Source organism: Triticum urartu, chromosome 1A, assembly GCF_056163025.1.
Source record: "Triticum urartu cultivar PI428250 chromosome 1A, HENAU_Tu73, whole genome shotgun sequence".
In the NCBI taxonomy this organism is placed as follows: Eukaryota; Viridiplantae; Streptophyta; class Magnoliopsida; order Poales; family Poaceae; genus Triticum; species Triticum urartu.
Window position 1 is genome coordinate 567,493,473 of NC_141873.1, and position 16,284 is coordinate 567,509,756.

At 49.4% G+C, this 16,284-nt stretch overlaps 1 protein-coding gene across 1 annotated transcript; it reads left to right on the forward strand.

Moving 5' to 3' along the window:
* Window positions 1-6,831: 6,831 nt before the first annotated feature.
* Window positions 6,832-8,706, forward strand: LOC125529985 (protein WHAT'S THIS FACTOR 1 homolog, chloroplastic). Its single transcript, XM_048694404.2, has one exon. The coding sequence runs from the start codon at window positions 6,863-6,865 to the stop codon at window positions 8,396-8,398; it is 1,536 nt and encodes a 511-aa protein (XP_048550361.1). The 5' UTR covers window positions 6,832-6,862; the 3' UTR covers window positions 8,399-8,706.
* Window positions 8,707-16,284: the final 7,578 nt, after the last annotated feature.

Below are 16,284 nucleotides of genomic sequence, written 5' to 3' on the forward strand. Positions count from 1 at the left end.
CCTTCAACAAGAAGAACGTATGATGGACGAGGGAGAGAGAACAAGGGAGAGATGTAAAACTAGGGTAAAAAGTAGAAGGGCTTTGCGATTGTGTGTTGTTGTTCAATCGACCATCACCCCTTAGGTATATAAGAGGCGGTTGGACTTCACGTGCAAGGAAAATGTTTGGATTCGCGTCCAAAACCCTGGTCAAATTTGGATGGTTTTGTCCAAACTTTCCAAAACTATTCGGTCTAAAACTAGTTGCACCTTGCGGGTCTTTTTTGAGGTGGTAAAGGACCTCGGATGGAAACGATCCCAAAAGCAATTTTGACCATTTTTATGAGATGAACAACTTTCATTTTGATCAGAGGCCATATTGAGGTGCTTTTGGGCTGTTTTCTGAAGTCTACAATAGAGAAATCTGAAACCCGGATGATTGTCCTGGGTGTGTCTAGTCATCCTGACGCAGCCGCACATTTTCGGCTCTAACTTTTGCATACGATCTCAGATTAAGATGATTTTTATATCAAAATCAACCATTTCGACAATACGAAGACAATTAATGTAGAAAATTTTCATATATGAAGCCGTCCTGAAGGTGTAATTGGCCAAACAATACTCTGAATGCCAAAATCTTATTACTTTGAGCACGGTTTTGGCCGTTTAGATTAGATAGGACGTTGATGACCCAAACATCAAAGTTCCTCATTTTGACGTACGAAACTTTCACATGTTGAGAACTTTTCTATTTGAGGTCATCTTAACTAAGTTTTTGACCATGCCATAATTTGGTGTCAACACCGCCCGTCATTAAACACAACGCCGGTTGGCTCCAACCATATGCTCGCTATTTAAATGGTGCCAGACGCCAGGCAAAAATCACACCACACTCTGCTCCCATCTCCTCCTTACAACATTTTCTCCCTAATCTCCATGGCATCCAGCAAGCAGGAAGAGGAGCTCTCGGTATAAAAGTCAGCTGGGTGGCCCATCGAGCCCACCGGATACGAGCCAGGCAACTCTCTGTTCCATCACCCTCGACGCTCTAGGCCGCTGCAGGCAAGCTCGCGGATGCAGAATCTCCAAGCCGGCGCATCATTCAACAACTCGCCGCTCCAAGCCAGCTCACCGAGGAGTGGCAAGTTGCTCTAGGCCGTCAGGGGGGAGCACGGCCATCGTGACCGCCGTGGACTATGCAATGTCGTACCGCTTCTCCCGTGCCCGCGACATTTGTAGCCAACGTACGTGTAACCGCGCCCTGTCGGCGTAGAAAGAAGCCGGCTTCGCAGAGATCAACGAAACAGTGGCCATCACGTCCACGCCCACCGCCATCATTGAGAAGAAATAGAACAAGAGAGGACGCCGCCACTTGGGTCCCATGAAGGCCACCATCAAGGCGACACCGGTGTATACAGCCGGTGTCTTGCCCAGTCGCAGGTCAGCATCATCCACTTCCCCTCCGGCGGTAGCACATCCCAGCGGTTCCACTCCGTCATATGCGCTGAAGCATATACCTTCGAGGCTCACAACAGTCCGATGAGCGGGCTGTCGGACATGGGGAAGACAATGGGGATCTGCGGTGGCTAATCATAGACTAGTCAGGGGCATTTGTGTCATCGGAATGGAGATCCGTCGGCGCCGACCATAGACTAGTTTTATGTTATTCCGGTATAATTGTTAGTTCAAAATTGTCCAAAATGTATCGTTCGGTTTATATGAAATCCACGTGTTTGCATGAATTCGTTTGTTTTAGTTCAAACAATGGTTAAAATGTATGTGGGCAGTGTTGGATGGCTGGATCCCGCATCCATGTCCGCTAACTAGTTCCCCTTGTCCGCGGATAGATGCCGGATCAAATTTGCGGCTCAACATTGGAGATGCCCTAACGAACCGGACAACTATTGAAAATTTGAAAAATATCGTTGGATGACCAGTATTTTAGTTCTAGATAACCATTTTTTCTATTTCTTCGATAAGTATTTTCAGACGGAGAAAGTATTTGTCATGTTGCATAATGGTCGGTGTGAAAGTTTATCGACTTTTGCCTAACATTTCGTTAATCATGTCGACACGAGTATTTCTTAGAGCATCTACAGACATTTTCTTGGCAAATTCGGCTCCTCAAACGCCGCGGACGTGACTGGATGCGTCTGCGGGCACTGAACGATCACATCTCATACTTGATGCTGTGCATCCGAGTACCTCATATTTTATTCTCTAGATCCATACAAACCATGCAAAAGAACCCTACATAATATGCACATCACACTAGCCTCCACGCTTTGTCGTCGGAGGTGTCCACGATGTCGGTGCCAGGCACCGGGTAGATGGGCGCGTAGGAGGGCTTTGGTTCCTCATCATCCATATACGCGAGCTGTTGGGAACATAGAATGCAATTTCAAAAAAAATTCTACGATCACCCAAGATCCATCTAGGAGATGAATAGCAACGACAGGGGGAGAGTGTGTCCACGTACCCTCGTAGACCGAAAGCGGAAGCGTTAGTTTAACACGGTTGATGTAGTCGAACGTCTTCTCGATTCAACCGATCAAGCACCGAACATACGGCACCTCCGAGTTCTGCACACGTTCGGCTTGATGACGTCCCTCGAACTCTTGATCCAGCAAAGTGTTGAGGGAGAGTTTCGTCAGTACGACGGCGTGGTGACGGTGATGATGATGTGATTTGCACAGGGCTTCGCCTAAGAACTATGACAATATGACTGGAGGAGTAAATGATGGAGGGGGCACCGCACACGGCTAAGAAACAATTGATGTGCTTTGGGGTGCCCCTGCCCCCGTATATAAAGGAGGATAAGGGAGGAGGCCGGCCCTAGGGGGCGCGCCAAGTGGGGGGAAACCCACTAGGACTCCTAGTCCTAGCCCCCCCCCCTTCCTTCTTTCGGAGGGGAAAAGGGGAAGGAGAGGGAGAGGCAGAAGGAAAGGGGAGCGCACCCACTCCCCTTGTCCAATTCGGACTCCTCATGGGGGGGCGCCACCCCTTGTGGGTTGCCCCCTCTCTCTCCCCTATGGCCCATGTGGCCCATTACTTTCCCCGGGGGTTCTAGTAACCCCTCGGTACTCCGATAAATATCTGAAACACTCTGAAACCATTCCGGTGTCTGAATACTATCGTCCAATATATCAATCTTTACCTCTCGACCATTTCGAGACTCCTCGTCATGTCCGTGATCTCATCCGGGACTCCGAACAATCTTCGGTCACCAAAACATATAACTCATAATACAAATCGTCATCAAACGTTAAACGTGCGGACCCTACGTGTTCGAGAACTATGTAGACATGACCGAGACACAACTATGATCAATAACCAACAGCGGAACCTGGATGCTCATATTGGTTCCTACATATTCTACGGAGATCTTTATCGTTCAACCCGCAATGACAACATGCATCATTCTCTTTGTCATCGGTATGTTACTTGCCCGAGATTCGACCGTCGGTATCTTCATACCTAGTTCAATCTCGTTACCGGCAAGTCTCTTTATTTGTTCCATAATGTATCATCCCGCAACTAACTCATTAGTCACATTGTTTGCAAGGTTTATCGTGATATGCATTACCGAGAGGGCCCGGAGATACCTCTCTGATACTCAGAGTGACAAATCCTAATCTCGATCTATGCCAACCCAACAAACACCTTCGGAGACACCTGTAGAGCATCTTTATAATCACTCAGTTACGTTGTGACATTTAATAGTACACAAGGTGTTCCTCCGGTATTCGGGAGTTGCATAATCTCATAGTCAAAGGAATATGTATAAGTCATGAAAAAAGCAATAGCAATAAAATTTAATGATCATTATGCTAAGCTAACGGGTGGGTCTTGTCCATGACATCATTCTCCTAATGATGTGATCCCGTTCATCAAATGACAACACATGTCTATGGTCAGGAAACTTAACCATCTTTGATTAACGAGCTAGTCAAGTAGAGGCATACTAGGGACACTTTGTTTTGTGTATGTATTCACACATGTATCAAGTTTCCGGTTAATAGAATTCTAGTATGAAAAATAAACATTTATCATGATATAAGAAAATATAAATAACAACTTTATTATTGCCTCCAGGGCATATTTCCTTCACGAGCATCTCGTCGACATCCGCTGAGTGCTTCGCCTCCGCCTCCTGCATGCAGCGGCGTTGGCCTCAGTCGCTGATTCCGACCAGAGGGAATCAAGGATCGCCTACTACTCCGCCTGCAGATCCGCGTCCCCAGCGCCCCCACGTCCTTCTCCTGCTCCTCTCCCTCCTCCTCCTTCTCCTTGAACTCCTCTTTCGGATCCACCACGTCCGGTGGTAGCCCTGTGACAATCCAGGCTTCGCGCCTTGCCCGGATATGCTCAAGGAGCTGCAGCCGGCGCTCCAGCATTAGATATGGGTAGGTTCCTTACCCGACGGTGTGTGGGCATTGATACTACTGGTGGCGGACGACGAGTGAAAAGTGGCGACGGTGGCGGACGAGAGAGCGAAAATGTGGATGTATAGGGTTCCGGTGCCGGCGGACAGCTTAAATAGCCAGGCTAGGGCACTACACGGCTTGCTAGAGTGGCGCCACGCGACGACGGAGGAGACGAGTTTCAGATCGCCAGGTTTCGAAGTGTTTTCGTGTGGGACCCAGGGTTGCGTCCCGTTGCGCTTAAGCCTCTCCATACCCGCCTTATATTTAGTCTAGATGGCGTTTGATGCGTTTGTTTGGATGGGCATTTTCTGACCGGTCACTGACCGGGCATCCGTTGGGGCATCTGAGGTGTTTGAGCAATGCGACGTCGGCATGGGGCGATCGACGCTGCGATTAGCTAGAGAACAAGCAAGATCGCATTTCGATCCAACAGTGCATTCGTCGGCTCTGGCAACGGGATAACGTAAAATAACGGCCAGTGGTACGAGATCTTTTATACTCAGAAAACGAGCGAGGCATGGCCTGGCCTGGATTTCTATTCGACGAGAAGTGCGCGACTAGGTACATGTGTCGTGTCGCCATCTCTACATAAATAAATAATCCTTCGGCCTGGGAACCTGAGATGAAAGATTGTACTCGTACTTTATTGTGTGGCCTCTGTTCTCCCGTACTCCATCCTCCATGCATGCATGCACGCACCGACGACTTACGAGGGTGAAGCCGGGCCGGCCACTGGTACTACCTTACGATCTTCTCGATGACATGCTATTTGCTCACTGTTTTTGGTCTACGATCACACAGTGTCCCATGTGCCTCTGCCTAATCGAACACTTGAGCTATATGCTCTCATCGTTTTCGGATTTGTTTTAGGGAAACATAGTAGTATTTTTCATGTACCATAAAGTGGTGTTCAGATGCTTTCATAGATGTGCTCTGAAGAAATCATCTCTCTGAAAAACACATCAAGTTCAGTTTTTAATTATTTTTATTATTACCTTTTTGGGTGGGGGGGGGGGGGGGGGGAGGAGGGGGGGGGGAGGGGGGGGTGGGGGTCGAAGAAATTCTCATGGTAGGAGTAAGAAGCTGTGTTTTTCTTGTGCGTGTTTTGAATGGGAAGTGAACAGCCCATAACCAAAAGCAAGGCCGAAATTATTTGGGCTATATGATGCCAGGCCGAGAGACAAGCCCATCACCCCCCCTCCCCCCCACAAAAAAATTATCGCCCAAAACCCCAAAAAATATCCATTAATAACGGGATGTTTATCCCCACTCCTTCCCCGGTGCGGCGAGGCTCAACCGCAAAAATGGAGGCCAAGCTCCTCCTCCTCTCCTTCCCCTCCCCACCCACAGCTATCCACCTGCCGCCACCGCCCCCAAATCTCTATTCATCGGCGCCTCCCTTTTGCAGCTCCTTTGCCCGCTGCTAGCACTGCCCATCCGCCTTGGCTCGTGGTGTTGGCGCACGCGACCGCCATGAAACAGTGTTCCATGCGCTAATGCCTAATTCATATTCCCTCTGTTCCAAAATAGATGATCCAATTTTATATTAACTTTATACTAAAGTTAATACAAAATTGAGTCATCTGTTTTGGAACGGAGGCTTAATAAACTAAATAGCATGTACGTTTCCTCTTCGATGTCTATCGAGGAAGAACATGTATTCTCATGTACCATTTGGTGATGTTCACAGAAGGTGGGTTTTGTGCTCTGGGAAGTAGATTCATGCTCCCTTTATTTTAGAAAAATATAAAGTTTAGTTGGGAAGTTTTTTATAAAAAATATGGCCCACGGATATTCAGGTGAGCCATGAGATCGTAAAATTTTGTGACAAATACTTTCATTTGCGGCTTGGGTGAAAAAAAAACAAAAGTGGAGAGCTAGAATAGCAAATCTTCTTTTCAATAGTATTTGGTTTGTTATTTTTGCACAACTTGGAAAAAGAATGGGGTTTTTTTCATGAAATTTGAAAAAATGATTCATTAGCATTTAGTATTTTTTGGATATTAGTTTTCGAAAAGGGAGCATTTGCTCTGAGCACACTTGATGGTTTACCGATATTCGCACACTTCCTAAATTGTATTCTGAAGAAATTGTCTTCTTTTTATTTTTTTAAGAAATTATAAATGCTATTTTTTTTAGGGAAATGAAGAAATGTTCATAGTAGGAATGGGAAGGAGCAGCAGCATTTTCATTCAAATAACTTGGCTGGCTGCCTTCTGTATTTTCTACTTTTTTTTAACTTGAGCTGGCCTCCTGACTAGAGGAAGTGGATAGTGAACAGCCCATCAGCATAAGCCATATTCGGGCCCAACAAAGCCAGGCCGAGAGCCCAGCCCATGACCCCACCTCAAAAATATCGCCCATAACCCCCAAAAAATATCCACTCAGAACGGGAGGTTTATCCCCACCCTCTTCCTTCTCCCCACCGCCGCGGCGAGCTCATCCGAGCCGCAAAAATGGAGGCCAAGCTGCTGCTCCTCTCCTTCCCCTCCCCGCCGGCCGCCCCCCACCACCCGCCGCCCCCCAAATCCCTATTCCTCGGCGCCTCCCTCCCGCTCCACCCGCTGGCCGCCGCGCCGCCGCCGCCGCCGCTGCGCATCCGCCCCCGTCTGGCCGTCCTGGCGCAGGCGGCCGCCGTGAAGCGCCGCAAGGAGGTGCCTTTCGACAACGTGATCCAGCGGGACAAGAAGCTGAAGCTGGTCCTCAAGCTGCGCAACATCCTCGTGTCCCACCCGGACCGGGTCATGAGCCTGCGCGACCTCGGCCGCTTCCGCCGCGACCTGGGGCTCACCCGCAAGCGCCGCCTCATCGCGCTCCTCAAGCGCTTCCCGGGCGTCTTCGAGATCGTGGAGGAGGGCGTCTACTCGCTGCGGTTCCGCCTCACCCCCGCCGCCGAGCGCCTCTACCTCGACGAGCTCTACCTCCGCAACGAGTCCGAGGGCCTCGCCGTCGCCAAGCTCCGCAAGCTGCTCATGATGTCGCTCGACCGCCGCATCCTCATCGAGCGGATCGCGCACCTCAAGAACGACCTCGGCCTGCCCTCCAACTTCCACGACACCATCTGCCTCAGGTACCCGCAGTACTTCCGCGTCGTCAGGATGGACAGAGGGCCCGCGCTGGAGCTCACGGAATGGGACCCCGAGCTCGCCGTGTCCGCCGCCGAGATGGCAGAGGAGGAGAATCGGGCCAGGGAGGCCGAGGACAGGAATTTGATAATTGACCGGCCGCTCAGGTTCAACCGTGTGAAGCTGCCCAAGGGGCTGAAGGTGTCGCGGGGAGAGGCGCGGAGGATCGAGAAATTCAGAGAAATGCCGTACATTTCGCCTTACGCCGACTTCTCGCACCTGCGGTCGGGGTCCCCTGAGAAGGAGAAGCATGCCTGTGGGGTGGTTCATGAGATTCTAAGCCTGACACTTGAGAAGCGCACGCTGGTTGACCATCTGACTCATTTCCGGGAGGAGTTCCGGTTCTCGCAGTCTCTGCGGGGAATGCTCATTCGCCACCCTGACATGTTCTATGTGTCACTCAAGGGAGATAGGGACTCCGTGTTCCTCCGTGAGGCGTACAAGAACTCGCAGCTGATCGAGAAGAGCCATCTGGTGTTGCTTAAGGAGAAGATGAGGGCTCTTGTTGCGGTTCCACGCTTCCCTCGGCGTGGTGGGCCTAGGACTGGTGAGGAGACAGAGGGACCCAATGGTGCTGCGCAAGGGTATAATGAAGGAAGCGACATGGAAGATGACGAAGACGATGATTTTTCAGACATGGAAGATTTGATTGGGGAACTTGGTGGCAAATCTGACAACAGCGGCTACCGCTGGGGTGATGGCTGGGTTGGCGAGAGTGATGGCTCGCCACCGGACTTTGGAGATGGTGATGACTCAAGTCCACAAGAAGTCGAGGCACCAAAAGCAAAGAGTAATGCAGCCAATGATGCCAACGACGACTCGTCTGTTCCTGTATTTCCTGACGGCAGACAACGGGAACGGTGGTAAACTGAGCTATTTAAAGATTTAGCTGATAGAAATCTTAATCTATATTGTTAGTTTTATCATCCTATCTGATGTCTTTTGATGTGCTCTGCTGGGTTGTTGGCTAGTGTTTATCACCGAGCACGTGAGTAGCTTACAGTATTATATTGTGAACAACCTGCATGATAACACTAAAACTGTCTTCAGTACAGTTCTGCGCCGAACATTCACAATAGACATATATGTAAAACTATATATGACATGAATGAAAGATAGTCATGGCTGCAAATGTACCTCTTGATTTGAAAATTTTGGGTGCGTGATTGATCATACCTTGTGATGTGTCGATCTGTTTTCAAGGGCTAAGTGTGAGCTGTCAAGAGTTCCCTCTTGTGAAAAATGGCTTTGTTGTTCATACTGTTAAAAGTGTCTACTTGGAATCTTTAATCTGTATTGTTAGTTTTTCATCTTATCTGATTGCAAGGCCCTCTGCCTTTTTATGTGCACAGCTGGCTAGCCTTACATATCACCGAGCACATCATTAGAATAACAATATCACATTTTGAACGACCTGCACGATAACACTAACACTGTCTTCAGTACAGTCCTCCAACAAATAATCACAAATAGACATATTTGTAAAACTATATTTCGCATGAATGAAAGATAGCCATGGCTGCAAATGTACCACTATTGAAATTTGGATGCATGACAGATCATACCTTGTGACATGTTGACACGTATGCAAGGACTATCAATTGTCAAAATACGATGTGTCGTATAACATCTTGTTAGCCATGCCGGGCTCCTGTTTTGAAAAATGGCTTTGTTGTTCATACTGTTAAAGGTGTCTACCTAGAATTTTTAGTCCGCATTGTTAATTTTTTCATCTTATGTGCTTGCAAAGCCCTGTCTTTTGATGTATCGCCGAGCGCATGAGTAGCAGATAAGAGTCGTATTTTAACAATCAGCATGATCACACTAAAATTTTCTTCAGCACAGCACTCCCAAGATACAGTGTGTTAATATAAGCTCTTTGTCTGCCATTTAGGTAAACTGTTTGAAAAAGAGTTGTGTTCGCTTGTACAGTTAACAGAGTATCCTGAATGGTCTGCCTGGAAGGCCGGCAGAATGCACCTTGTAACCTCTGAACTTGTGCAGAATTATTCATGTGCTTTCATGCAGCTTCGTCCTGCCTTGTGCATAAATTCAGATGGAAGTTTGCTTGTGGTTTATAAGATAATATTTAACCTGCTAGAAATCTGGGCAAGTGCCACTGGGCATCAACTGAAGTTGATGTCAAAAACAACAGAGATGTAGAGCAGAAATTCAGGTGTCTGCAGCAGTGGAATGTCTACACTGAAATGCAAAATAAGATGGAAGTTTGCTCCGTAAGAAGTCACCAGGTCAGGACCTTGTGCATATATCGATCTCTTGCAGCCTAACTGTTGGGGATATTACTATCGGTTGAGACCCGCCCAGGAGAGGCCGGGTCAGCTTTAATGGCGGGTTACACAAGAAGCTCAGTAAACATTCAAGTTTGTAGTTTATTAAGTTTTATAGAAGGCCCAAAGGCCTGGGGCCGGCTTAAGGCCCGCTATTGTAAGTAAACCGCCATATGTAAGGAAATACTTGTACAGGAAGGCATGTAAAGAAAGTCACCGAGCCGGACACAATTATGAGCCGGCCGGGACTCTGTAAGCCACCTGGCGTCAACCCGTGTATATAAGGGGACGACCCGGTGGCGGTTTAGGGCAAGAAACAACCAAGTCGATAACCAAGCCGGCGAGTTGAGTCTCTTGGAAGTCGGAACCTCAGCAATACCAATCCCAACTAGACGTAGGCTTTTACCTTCATCGTAAGGGGCCGAACTAGTATAAAACTCTATCGTGTCCTTTGTCCCGATTAACCCCTTTAAGCTTCCTAGTGCGATGGCCCTACGACTAAGTCCTTGCTCTAGGACATCTGCCGTGTCAACTCAACGACAGTTGGCGCCCACTGTGGGGCCAGCGCACGGTGGATTTGAGTTCTTGAAGGGCAACTTCGAAGGGCTCAAGGGATACGCTGTGTGCCGGATGACCAAGAGTCGTCGTGGCAAGATCTACATCGACGACGAAGGCTGGGGCCCCGAGGCCGGCTCAATCGAGTACGGGTACCGGGTCCCCTTCGGCGGAATTCACGTCTTCATCGGCCGGATCGGCGAGTCAGGCCCTGAGCCGGATGTCCACACCGACCTCATCGAAACGGCTCAGCGCACCGGGTCCGCCCGTGTTCAATCTGTCGTGAAGCATGCCTTCGTAGGCTGCATCCATGGCGGTGAATACTCCGAAGGATCGATGGAAGGCGGGGAGACGGCCATCTGCTCTGATACTGCATCATCAACAGGTGAGACGAACTCATTGTACCAACTACAAGACGGCATGCTCGGGGGCTGTTCCGATGGCAGTAGTATTCCGGACCCCCTTGAGCCGCCGAATTGGGCCGGAGTCTTTATGGCAAGGATACAGCCCGGGCAGAACTCCACCGCAGCGACAGCGGCGGCCACCGGGTCGGCAGCTGCTGGGTCAGGAGACCCCGCGCGCCCCCAGCTCAGGTTCTCATGGACCTCATGGATAAACTGACGACTCTGTTAACCGCCGCGGTAGAGCCGGCGGATAAAGCCCAGCATGACGCGAAAGTGGCGCGCGTGCGGAAGGAGATGGTGCAAGCTAAGGAAAATCTAGCCGCGGAGGAAACCCGGATGGCAGCAGAACGAGCAGCTTTGGATGCCCGTGCTCAGCAGTTTCAAGCAGAAACCTTCTGGCTCTCGGTGGATCTTAATGCATCAAATGAGGTCATGAGGAGGAGGCGTCAGAAAACTCAGTCGCGTCTGCCTCTAACGCTGGATCCGAGGAATCTGTTCCATACACCCGGAGCCGGAGGGAGCAACCCGCCGGAGGCAAACCGGGTCACGATGCCCGGTGCACCAGTTCAGCCACGCACCATGGAGCCGCCGTGCATGAATACAGCTCCTCCTCGTTATATATCAAAACCCCCGGGTCACTTCTCCAACCCCATGGAGAACCTCATTGCGGCGTCGGCTCGTTTGGCAGCTCTCCCAATGAAAGGCGACTCGCCAGCAGCAATTGAAACCCGGAGGGTAAGAGAACTACTTCAGACAACTTTGGCCCAGCAAGATGCATACTCCTACAGTCGAGACAGGATTCATTCAATTCCTCGCCCAAGCCGGAGCCCGAGTTAGAGTAGGCACATGGAATCTGCAGAGATGTCAAGTAATTCTCAACGCCACAACCGACCATATAGGCATGAGCCGGTGCGGGCTGGATCCCTTAACTTGGCGGATCAGGAGAGGATTCGTCAAGAGGCGGAACGGGCGGCTCAGATAGCAGCAGAGCAGGCGGCTCACCAAACCTTTCCGGCTTATCCAGCAACCTCGGTTGAGGCAGGAGTGGCTACAAGAACCGGAGGCGTACCTTGCCTGGTACCAGCCATAGGCAATGAGCGGTTGCCCAAGGATTTCAAGGGACCTCGTAAGGTACCACTACACGGCTAACTTACAGGCGGGGGCTTGGATTGAGAGTTATCAGATGGCTATGGGGCTGTTAGAGGTTAGTGATGCTGCAATGGCCAAGTACTTTACCATGATGTTGGATGGAACGGCTCGGACCTGGTTGAAAGGATTACCACCCAATTCCATCGGCTCATGGGCAGAGTTGAAGGCATGGTTCATCCAGAACTTTAAAGACACGTGTAAGCAGCCAATGTCGATTGTGGACCTGACCAATTGCAAGCAAGAGGATGGAGAGTCTACAACTCATTGGGTGCGCCGGGTCAAGGAGATAATACATTCATCTGATAAAATGGACGCCGGCTCAGCAGTTTTGATGTTGGAGAAAAATTGCCGTTTTAAACCTCTGAAGCAGAAGTTGGGGCGGCTTAAACGTGACTGTAATGACATGGGAACGTTGATGGCGGCTCTTGTCAAGTATGCCGATTCTGATACCACCAAAGACCCGGCATCTGATGAAGAAAAGGCAACGAAGGGAAAGAAGAACGGCAATGGCAAGGGCCACTAGCATAACCCGGCAAATCAAGGAGGTAATAAGCGTAAGGCTGATGAGTTTGTTGCTAATACTAATGCGCAGGGTGGTAATCAGCGGCGCAAGGGCAGACAACCCCCTCGATTGGGCGGGTCAGGCCCCACCCTTGAGCAATTGTTGAATGAACCTTGTCCAAGACACGGCACCCGGGAGAAGCCAGCCACCCACTTATGGAAGGATTGCATGATCATGAAGGCGTTTAAAAATTCAAACGCATTTGACGGGGGTCACGGCCCGGGTGGCGGCTCAGGTGGAGGCGGCCTTCAGGGCCCGGGCGCCAGTTCAAGCAGAGGAGGTTTTCATGGTTAGGGTCATCCTGGTCACGAGGGAGGATATAATCAGCAACACGGCCAAGGGAATCAACAGCGACAACAACCCGGCTATCACAGCAACCCGAAGCAGTTGAGTAGTGGACAGTGTCATGTCTTTACTACCAGTTTATGTAAGAGAGACCAGAAACTCCACAAGAGGGCCGCCAATGCCGTTGAACCGACAATTCCACGTTATCTACGCTGGTCAGAGCAGCCTATTGTGTGGAGCAGAGAGGATCACCCGCTCCGGGTTGATAATCCGGGTCATTTGGCTTTGGTCGTGGCACCTCAGGTTGATGGGTACAAGTTTACTAAGGTACTCATGGATGAAGACAGCATCATCAACATCCTTTACTATGAGACATTCCGCCGGATGGGATTGACGGACAAAAATCTTAAACAATCCAACACTGTTTTTCATGGTGTGGTACCTGGTAAGTCGGCATACCCAGTTGGTAAGATCGAGCTGGAAGTAGCCTTTGGGGATGAGTATGACTCCAGAGCAGAAAAATTAACCTTTGAAGTGGTTAAAATTAAAAGCCCATATCATGCTCTATTTGGGCGGCCGGCTTATGCCAAGTTCATGGCTCGGCCGTGTTATGTATATTTGCAGCTCAAGATGCCGAGTCACAAGGGCACCATTACAGTCCATGGGAGCTGGAAGATAGCCTTGGAATGTGAAGAGGGGGATGTTGCCTATGCTGAATCTGTTTGTGCAACAGAGGAGTTGAAATTCTACAAGGATCATGTTGACCCGGCGTACATGACGTCGTTAAAGAAACCAACAGCAGAGCATGAGTCGGAGTTAAAGTTCAAATCAGTTGATGACACTAAGATGGTTGACTTGGTGCCTGGCGATTCATCCAAACAGTTCATCATCAGCGCAAACTTGGATCCGAAATAGGAAAGCGCGCTCATCGAGTTCATCCGTGAGAACCGGGACATCTTTGCATGAAAACCTTCAGACATGCCGGGTGTCCCGAGGGAACTCGCTGAGCACACTCTTAATATCGATTCAAAGTTCAAACCTGTCAGACAGTTTCTTCGGCGGTTCAATGAAGAAAGGCGCAAGGCCATTGGAGAAGAGGTGGCCCGGCTCTTGGCGGCCGGGTTCATTGTGGAGGTCTTTCACCCAGAATGGTTAGCTAACCCGGTGCTCGTGCTCAAAAAGAATGGCACTTGGCGTATGTGTGTGGATTACACAGATTTAAATAAGGCCTGTCCGGCTGATCCTTTCGCCCTTCCCCGTATTGATCAAATCATTGATGCTACGACGGGTTGCGCACGGTTGAGTTTCTTAGATACTTACTCCGGGTATCATCAGATTAAGATGGCAGTCAAGGATCAAGAGAAGACAGTGTTTATAACTCCTTTTGGGGATTTCTGCTATGTGTCTATGCCTTTTGGGCTCAAGAGTGCTCAGGCGACTTACCAACGGTGTGTGCAGAATTGTCTTCATGATCAAATTGGGCGCAATGTTCATGCCTATGTGGATGATATAGTGGTGAAGTCTAGGGAAGAGGAAACTTTGGTCACAGACCTGAAAGAGACTTTTGATAATCTTCGGTTTTACAAGATGATGCTTAACCCGGCCAAGTGTGTTTTTGGAGTTCCAGCCGGCAAGCTCTTGGGTTTTCTGGTGTCTAACCGAGGTATTGAAGCTAAACCCGAAGAAGATCAAGGCAATTACATCTCTGGCCAAACCAACCTGCGTCAATGATGTTCAACGACTGGCGGGTCGTGTGGTTGCTTTGAGCCGGTTCATAAGCCGGTTAGGGGAAAAGGCTATGCCTCTGTATCAGTTGATGAAGAAAACGGATGTGTTTGTTTGGAGAGATACTGCGAACGCCGCTTTTGAGGATCTGAAGGCACAACTGGCTGAGCCGCCGGTCCTAGCTGCTCCAATTGAGAAAGAGCCGCTATTGTTATACATAGCTGCCAACTCACGGGCTGTTAGTGTGGCTATGGTGGTAGAGCGCAAGGAGGCTGGCAAAGAGCATCCGGTTCAGCGACCGGTTTATTATGTCAGTGAAGTGCTAATTGAGTCTAAGCAACGATATCCACATTGGTAGAAGCTTGTTTATGGGGTGTTCATGGCAAGTCGGAAGCTTAAGCATTACTTTCAGGGACACCCAATCACTGTGGTTAGCTCTGCTCCTTTGGGAGACATTATTCAAAACAGAGAAGCTACAGGGCGAGTTGCCAAGTGGGCAATTGAGCTTGGATCTCATATGCTGAAGTATGTTCCACGCACTGCGATTAAGTCTCAAGCCGTGATTGACTTCATCAATGACTGGACAGAGATGCAGATGCCAGAAGAAAAGCCGGACAACACATATTGGACTATTCATTTTGATGGGTCTGGGCAATTGGAAGGCTCGGGGGCTGGAGTTGTATTAACTTCCCCACGAGGTGATAAATTTTGTTATGTGTTACGATTGATGTTTCCGTGCACTAACAACGCAGCAGAGTATGAAGCATTGCTCCATGGTCTTCGAGTGGAAAAGGAGATGAGCTTGAGCCGGGTCAGATGTCTTGGTGATTCAGATTTAGTGGCCCAGCAGGTGTCTGGCAAGTGGGATTCCAAAGACCCTCTCATGGCGGCTTATCGCCGAGAGGTCGATGCTGTTGCAGGATATTTTAAAGGTTATCAGGTGGAACACATTGAGCGTCGAAAAAATGAAGCAGCTGATGCTTTGAGCCGGCTGGGGTCTCAACGTAAGCCGGTACCACCCAACACCTTTTTAGATGTTTTGCATAACCCCTCTGTCAAGTTGCCCACGGAAGAAGATTTAGCTGTTCCTGACCCGGAGGCACAGTTGGTGGCGGCTCTTCATGTCATCCCAGATTGGACGGTGCTATTCTTGGCTTACATGACCCGGGGAGAATTGCCAGCGGATGAGACCCTGGCTCGACAGATAACCCGACAGTCTAAGTCCATGACGATTTCGGATGGAGAGTTATTTCATCGCAGTGTTTTTGGAGCGTTTCAACGGTGTGTTTCCCCCGAAGAAGGTCAAGAAATCCTTCGTGAGATCCATGAAGGCGATTGTGGTCATCATGCCGGGTCAAAATCTTTAGTGGCCAAGGCGTTTCGTGACGGTTTTTACTGGTTGACGGCTCACGCTGATGCAGAAGATCTGGTTAGTAGATATGATGGATGTCAGAAATTCGCACGACGAGCGCATGTGCCGGCTCAAGAACTCCGGATGATTCCAATCACTTGGCCGTTTGCAGTCTGGGGGCTCGACATGGTGGGACCTTTCAAAAGGTCTAAGGATAAAAAGACGCATCTCTTGGTGGCTGTGGATAAGTTCACCAAATGGGTTGAGGCGGAGCCTGTGAGTAAGTGTGCTGCAACCACGGCGGTTCAGTTCATGAAAAAAGTAATCTTCTGTTTCGGTTTTCCACACAGTATTATTACAGACAATGGCACAAATCTATCCCAAGGGGCTATGGAAGAATTTTGTCGGCGAGAGCACATCCGGCTTGATGTTTC

Excerpts from the sequence above, each read along its gene's own strand:
- LOC125529985 (XM_048694404.2), top strand. The coding sequence starts at position 6,863 with ATGGAGGCCAAGCTGCTGCTCCTCTCCTTCCCCTCCCCGCCGGCCGCC.